The sequence below is a fragment of the Anopheles nili genome, chromosome 3, assembly GCF_943737925.1.
Source record: "Anopheles nili chromosome 3, idAnoNiliSN_F5_01, whole genome shotgun sequence".
NCBI lineage: Eukaryota > Metazoa > Arthropoda > Insecta > Diptera > Culicidae > Anopheles > Anopheles nili.
Window position 1 is genome coordinate 37,878,219 of NC_071292.1, and position 8,040 is coordinate 37,886,258.

The 8,040-nt window shown below is 42.3% G+C and overlaps 1 protein-coding gene across 1 annotated transcript; it reads right to left on the bottom strand.

The window, feature by feature from the left end:
* Positions 1-3,135: 3,135 nt before the first annotated feature.
* On the bottom strand, positions 3,136-7,436 carry LOC128727385 (L-lactate dehydrogenase). Its single transcript, XM_053821296.1, has 5 exons — positions 7,313-7,436; positions 7,032-7,190; positions 6,832-6,949; positions 4,283-4,872; positions 3,136-4,211 (listed from the first exon to the last, which is right to left on the bottom strand). Exons 2-5 carry the CDS (start codon positions 7,155-7,157, stop codon positions 4,047-4,049), a joined length of 999 nt encoding a protein of 332 aa, XP_053677271.1. The 5' UTR covers positions 7,158-7,190; positions 7,313-7,436; the 3' UTR covers positions 3,136-4,046.
* Between the last annotated feature and the right edge of the window lie 604 nt (positions 7,437-8,040).

Sequence of the window (8,040 nt, forward strand, 5' to 3'; positions counted from 1 at the left end):
AGTGTACGCGTCTGCCAGGGCCGTTTGTTTGTTTGTTTTGCTGATGACGGCGCCAGGCTAGATGGGGTCGTGGTGTGGCTATTCAAGACCGGCGAGGTTTGAGTTTGCGAATCGTCAGGACGCTCACTTTGGTTGCCACTTCGGTTTTCCCTTTTTTTGGTTTCACGCACGACCTTCTGGCTTATGTGTGGTGTTTGATTTTGAAGATTTTGTTTCCCATCCAGATGACAAGGAAATGTTTTCATCTTCTTGCGAGCTGCCGTTTTGCATCAATTTCGCAACCTTCCCACTTGGATACGAAACGTGTTTAGGATACCAGCCTTACAAAACAGGTTCACGGTTTTACGGCTAATCTATGGAACGGGTATACGTCGCCACGATCAGCTTGTTTATGTTAATTTAGTCTCCTTTGTCAACAGATGAAGCACCAAATTGCACAACGTTCATATATGCTATCGCGAAATGATACCTTCCCAAAGGTTTCTTGTATTTCATATGGTATGTTGAACGGTCGAGTGCACGGAATGACAATTACGATTCCGCCGACACACACAAATGCTTGACCGAACGCACACAAAGAACCAAACGCCAACTCGATCGGTCGCAATACACATGCAATGGCTTGTATCATGCATGTGCCCATTTGCAAATTCATCCGATTCGATTGTGAAAACACACTGGCCGGTTACATTTGGCGTTCGCTGTGCTTATTAGTTCTGAGAGAGTTCATTTTGGGTCGTACCATGTGAAAGTGTTTCGGGCAACCGAGGACATAGACCTTGAAGCCGCAGGAATAAAAGCGTTGCTACGATCTACGAAGAATAACATGCGATCCTCGCTAATTTGTTAAGCGTTTCCAAGGCGTTTAACATAAGATTTTTTTTCAGTGAAACACATTTCACATCACAACCGGAAAGCAAAATATCATCGTCATGTTGGTTAAACTTTCCCACCAACATGGTTACCCGTCGGGTGGAGTAGTACGTGTTCCACATCTGGTCCGCGAAACCGCTGATCCACCGGTTCGCGTTGCGTAAGTGAAGCAATTGCTGTTATTATGCTATTGGGTAGGTCGCATTGCACAATGCACCAATGCCAGCCTCAATGATACGCTCCATCATGTTGGAAACAGAGAACAGCCAGGGGACCAGGTAAACATACTTCTTTCTCTTATTAGCAAGTTTGTAAATGTCACACTGTCGGTTTCAATTCGACATATCCGAAGAAACATATATCAATTCCTTCATTACTCACGATCGGGCTTCATGCGATTGCTATGTTTGTTGAAACGGCTATGGTGTTCGATCGAATTACCGAAGATCGCTTATCACCGAGCGGTGCTCTTCACGCTGAGCACACGTTCACACACAAACACGTGCATGCTACGCAAGCATCTAGCCGTACTAGAACGGAGGCACACGCGTAAAGGCAGATTGTTTAAATGGTTGCAATGCTGCCACTCGTCCGCACTGATCAGGTTGTTTGACTTTTGCTTTTGCTGTCACTGTTAGCGTACGCACACGGACCGCTGGCTGCATGCCGGAAGCGACACTTGCGCAGAATCACGAAGCTAATGCCAGTTCCTGCTGACACCAGCGTTTCGCATGACCCCCTTGAGTCGCATTGCGATGCGCACTGTACTGGCGACAGGTCGCGAAAGATTTCACTGAAACGAAACGCGCCTACTAGATTGCACACGTACACAGCGATATTTGGACGAACACCGTGTGAAGGGGAATGGAGAGGACTTGCCGCATTGGGATGTGTGTTTGTACGTGTGCTCTCAGGCGCTGCCTTGTGTAGGATACGGCGAAAGGAGAGTGCGAACGGAAAGGGAAAAAGGGTCGAGTGAGATCGATAATGGAAACGGAGACACTTTAAATCAATTTTGAAGGAATTTGACTTCAGCAGATGGTAATTACAATTTAAACGACTGATACTTGGCGCCGTCTGGAACGCTGTTTGATCACTTGCAAGCAATCACACACCAGCTGATGTTGAAAATACGTTGGCAAAGCTTTGAAAGAGAGCGAAAAATGTATACTTTTGTTGTACAATCGAGGATAACCTTCACTGTACGGTGCTCGGCTATTGCTCTAACTGTGTTTTCTTACGATTTCCCGCTGTAACTTCAGGCGGTTTGAACACTCTCGCGGAATCGACCTACGCGTCGCGGCGATAAATTTCGAATGAGTTGAACAGACTAACGTGCGGACACGTTGCTGTGCTGCTGCAGGTTCATGATATAAATACCCGATTTCATTTCGATTTCGAAGTGTAAAGATAAAAAAAAAATTTATTGAAAGGAGTACCTAATTTGTATGCATCTAGTACTAAATGAAACATGTTGTTACCCAACGGCCTCTTGTTGTTTATGTTACTTTCATTCTTCATTCTTTGATGCGCTATTTTTAAATGCATTAGTTTATCGCAAACATTTTTTGAATTGTTACGAGTGTTACGAACACGCGCTGGTATAGGCATACATGAAATTTAAGATAACGGATGTGCATATATATAGATAATTGTTTTTATCAGAAATAATTTTTTGATTTTAACTCGTTCGATTCTATAAATGCTCAGGAATGAATTTGGTACGTATGAACTCAAATGAACGCAATATAACAATAAAAATGTTGTATTTCGAAAACATCGTGAATATAACAAAAAGATCCATTTTCTAAACGCTCTGTTCTTTTCTGTTTTCTTTCAAAATTGGACGCACGTGCGAATAAATCCACAGTGGATTCTTTTAGCTTCAACTACATAAAAAAATCAAAGAGATGTCCACCGAGGAGACACCGATATGATGAATTTCGAATTTGTATAACTTTTTGATTATCTGGTGGTAGAAAAAATACAAATTTAGAATTCAGTAAGGCCTTATTATCATAATAAGCAAAAAAAACTACTAATACATATGGGAATATGGGGTAAAACGTACAGTATATAAGATTAGTTTAAAATGATGCCATTTTAAAATCAAAGTAATAAAAAATATAGCGCCTGAAGGCTATGTAATTACGTATTCAATATAGCTATGTATTCAAATGTAGCTATATATCGAAATAAAATATAATTTTTAAGAAATAATTGTGTCAAAGCTTTTTGTAATATGTTTAAACATAATTTCTAGACAGATGTACAGAACTCTCACCCGCTTTTCTGCAATAATTTTCTTTGCGTTTTATTTAATGATAGAACAGCTCCTATCCAAATTTTCTTTTTCAAAAATTCATCCTTAAACTAGTAAGATTTGTCAATTAGGATTTGTTTTCTATGATCATTTTTTATTCAGTTTTCTGTTTGCTGTTCGGTCTAGATGGCTGTTCTGAAAATTCCAACACATTTTTTTTTGCAAAATTCATTAGTTCCAAATGTAGATTCTTTTTCTTTCGAATTTTTAAATGAGCTCCACAATTTCGTAATCTCGGGTTGCATTGAATGCAGAGTGCAGAGTTTTTGGATAGTGGCCAATTCGCTCGCTTCCAATTTATGTATGTATCCGAATTACCATATTGTTGTGAGACTCCTAACGCTAGTCGAGGTAGGGTGGTGTGTGTTTTGCTTGTTTCATTGCAATTTGGTTGATTACTTACATGTATGCTTTTTTGACGCCTAAAGCTTAGTCTAATCATTTGTGTTCAAAATTTTCTTGTGATTCCTATTGATCGCTTCAACGACCCAATCTTTCAGTCGTTCTCTATTCAAACAGTGGTTCATGGGCATTGGTTGGCCTTCTATTTATCTGGATCATTATAAGCGGTCTAGCTCACCCCAGTGAAATGCAATTAAATTTTAAATAGTTCTATCTCATATTTTATTATCAAATAAATATGAGTTGGACATATAATGTATAAGATTACAAGATTTAGCCGGAAACAGGCAAATGTGTTATTTTCCTAATTTTGAGTGCATTAATAGATTATCGTTACCTGCCCTTCTGAGAAAAGGTTCAGACTATTGTGGGGATAGTTTGTAGCTAGCTTAACGTACTTTTTTAGTGTTGGACAATAAATAACATGTTTGTATTAGCTATTAAATGCTTAGAATTTAATTCCAGCTTGAACCTGCGCCATCAGGGTAGCGGACGCTTGTAGCTTCTTGGTTTCCTCCGGAGTCAGAATTTGCTTCACCACGTGGCTGACACCGTTGCGACCTAGAACGCATGGCAACGATAGATAAACTTCGTCTTCAATACCGTGCTCGCCCTGGATAGGAAGAAGAAAGCATTCTCGTTAGCATTACACGTCCTTTGCCGTTTGTAAATATGTGAGGTTACCTTGACTAGCGTGGAGACAGCATGGACATTGTATGTATTGCGCAAAATAGCTGATACAAGTGAGGCCACACTCAGTCCGATGGCCCAAGAGGTGTAGCCCTTCAGACGGATAACCTCGTACGCGCTGTTGACGACTTCATGGTGCAGCTCGCCCCACTTTTCGGTATCTGATTCGGTGCCAATACTCGGATTGATTTCGGCCAAACGAACTCCGGCTACGTTTACACCAGACCAGACCGGTACACTGCTGTCACCATGTTCACCAATGATCCAACCGTGACAAGACGTCGGAGCTACTCCGAGTCTTTGCGACATCAGAAATCGGAAGCGGGATGAATCGAGGTTAGTGCCGGATCCGATGACGCGGTTCTTAGGAAGACCACTCAGTTTCCATGCGACGTAAGTGAGAATGTCGACAGGATTGGAGACGACCAGAAGTGTGCAATCCGGGCTTTGAGCCACTAGTTTGGGAATAATGCCCTTCAGGATGTCAGTGTTACGCTGGACCAAATCCAACCGACTTTCACCCTCTTTTTGACGAACACCGGCTGTAATGATGATTAGCCGCGACCCGGCTGATACTGAAAAATCTGTGCAGAAATAGTTTAAGAGATCCTTGTTAGCGATTTATGCTTCACTTTGTGGTTCATAACAAAATTGATGTAATGACGACGATAGTACGTTAAGCACTGAATTAAAAAGTTGCGTACTGTGTGAAAGTGTTACAATGACATGCAGATGTCTCTAGTAAAAAAGTTGAAATATTTCAATATACGAAATATTTCATAGAAATGCAAAATGTTTGAAAATAAGCATTAATTGCAAGCTGTGGATAATGATACTGAACTTCATAAGTGTATTGAATACTTAGCTTAACGTTTCAACAGTGCTGAATGTTTTATTAAAAAAATATTTATACACGTATGTATTTTATAAATGTGTGACTAAACTGACAAATTGTTGCTCCATACGTCTTATATAACTAAACATTCTAACGTTTAATCAACAGTGTCCTTTCTTATAATTAACCTTTGTGATAGCTAGTACTGAATACGTTTGATTAGGCTCTATTGCTTGCTGTCAGGAATAGTTTAGAACGCTAATCCCATAACAAAATGAGTGATCATCTTTAGAGTTAATCTTATGAAGCTAGTAGCCGCGACCACATCTATGTGCTCAAACTGTTACGTTATAATTAACAATATCTTCGTTTGAAATAATAACAATGAAAAAAATTGTAGATAAGAACGATACAATTTACAACACGTTTCTGCTAAGATTCCAACGGCCAGAGCATTTTTGATAATGAGCCTTTTGCGGATTGTGCTTTATCACTGTGAAATATCAATTATTGAGATTCGTTATCTCGAAACATTCAACTTGAGTGTGATGTATATGTAACACCATTGAATAAAACTTTGAATAAAATAAAGTTTACTTAGTGAGGTGAACTCGGAGTGAATAATTGTTCACGTCTGAGAAAAGCATCCCTACTTGATACAACAAACGTGTGATGTGATAGCAAATTGTGCTACTTAATATTTAATCAAAAGTTTTTCTTCAGTGAAGAAGAAGTTGGTTCCTTCGTATGTGATAATGAACGCCATAAGACTGTCGTCTGAGAGGATGGCTTAATGAAATTAGTCTACTTCATTTGCTCTTTTACATTATCACTGTGCGGTGTATTAGCATGTGCGCTAGAAAACCGTTATGATTGCGCACACCATTATTCCACCGTTCGTCCGGTGGGCAATGTACTGTCATTTTTTTGCATGTTACGCTGCACATGCTATGAAAAAATGCACCTCGCGCACTTCTTTCTAGTATGCGGCCCACTTCGGTAGACAGTTGCCCCTGAAGCACCCTACGTGAAACATGTACCATCGCAGAGTACTGGGAGCTCGCGTGGAGACAAGGTTCATTGCGAGGTCAATTCGAAGACAGTGGTTGTACCGAATGGGGGAGCATGCGCTGTGCTGCGCAATCCGACGAACGACTTCGTGAACGCATCTGTTATTTTTGGATAATCCCAAAAATTAACCGTTTACACCAATTGCCAATTGTCAAACCGAGCAAACCAGATCCAGACGGGGCAATAGCCCATGAAGCGCTTCTTGACCAGCAAACTCAGCAGCGCTATTTACCACTTTCGATTTCAATTCTACCGCTGATGGGAGAAGCGACAGAGTAAAACATGTTTCTCCCCCGCAATGAGTGACCAACGTCTGAAATTGGAGCACTGCTGCTATCCGACTGAGTGTGGAAATGTTCATCTCACTTCACGTTCTCCATCTCTCTCATTATATAGCATGTAATCAAACGAATGCCCTCCCAATCCGCTAAAGCACCGCGAAAGATAGCAATGACCGAATGATAGTAAAAGTGCTCTTGAAATGTCATTCAGACATGCCGGAGTTTCGCCTTCGTCGACGGGGGAAGGCGGTCTGGAATAAGTGCGATACTCGGGACCGTTTCCATTGGTTTCTAACGACCAATAGATCCCCGTTGGGGAGCACGCAAGTTGGCGCAATCTATTACGCAAAACTTACCGGTTCCGGCTTGGATCTTGGCGTTCTTCATAAACGCGGAACCATGCTGCAGATCCAGCATTTCACCTTGAAGCTTGTCGGCGTTAACGTCGATGAGAGCGATCTCGCTGGACACGTTCTGTGCGGATGTTAGGAAACAATGTGGGGAAATGTTAGTGAAAGCCCTTCCGGGGCATTTGCAACAAAGCGTGGAGGCCTACCTGCGTAAGAATGCTGAAGGCGCAGGCCATACCGACTTGACCAATGCCGACGACGGTGACCTTGTTGCCAGACGAGGTCATCGGTTCGGCAATCTGGGTGAGCAGTTTGGCTTTCAGTTCGCTCATTTTGGACGGGTTTCGAGTGGATAATTTCACTCCCTGGAAACACAAACGAGGACGCAAGCACAGGCGCAAGTTAGACACGCACACAAACCGCAAAAGATTCCGATTTGCTGGCACTATCGATACACTGGGGGCACTTTCTCTGAACTTGTACTCACTTGGAAAGGATTCAAAAGTTGAACACCAACGGGAATGTCGCGCTGACGAAGCTAACCTAGTCGCGTGTGCACTCTGGGGTGGTCGACGGTGGAATACTTGTACTGACCTCGACGCGTTCCGCCGATATCCGAAACTGAGAGTGCGTCCGTCTGGTGCTGCGGTTCTGAAGGTGACCTTTGGTATCGAACGCATCGTTCCACCCGCTCGTCCCGTCCGGCCCTCGGATACTGTGAGTGACGGCTACGGGGAAGGCGCGAAAACGCGTCAGACAACGGGGAAGACTTGCTTCCTTTTCACGCTGCTCGACGACCGTGGTAGAGAATGGACTCAGTGTTTACGCGATGATGAAATTGTTAACGCAAACCGGCGCTGCAGCGCGTGAGATCTGTCTGAGTTCTCGGACCAGCTGTTTGGCGCTACCACAGCACCAGCTGTGCTCGGTGACCTAAGCTGTTTGTTTAGGGGTTGTGTGCACAATTTGCGGTTAACAATGGCGATATTCTGTGCGGCTAGCGAAAATTGTCATAATAATTGCATCATGGAGCACGCACATACTCATTGAAATTGTTTCCCGTGCCTTATTAATTTATAAAATTTTCGAGTAATAATGCCTGAATGATGTTAGGCCGTATCGAAACCGATGCTAATAGAAGATGATACAAAAAACGCATCATATTTTAACGAGTACATTTGAGCATTGTAGACCATTTTTGATAAATTGACAAAT

Coding starts and splice junctions, on each gene's coding strand:
- LOC128727385 (XM_053821296.1), bottom strand. CDS start 7,157: ATGAGCGAACTGAAAGCCAAACTGCTCACCCAGATTGCCGAACCGATG. Junction 4,873..6,831: donor CAAGATCCAAGCCGGAACCG/GTAAGTTTTGCG, acceptor ATTTCTGCACAG/ATTTTTCAGTATCAGCCGGG. Junction 4,212..4,282: donor CTGTCTCCACGCTAGTCAAG/GTAACCTCACAT, acceptor CTTCCTATCCAG/GGCGAGCACGGTATTGAAGA.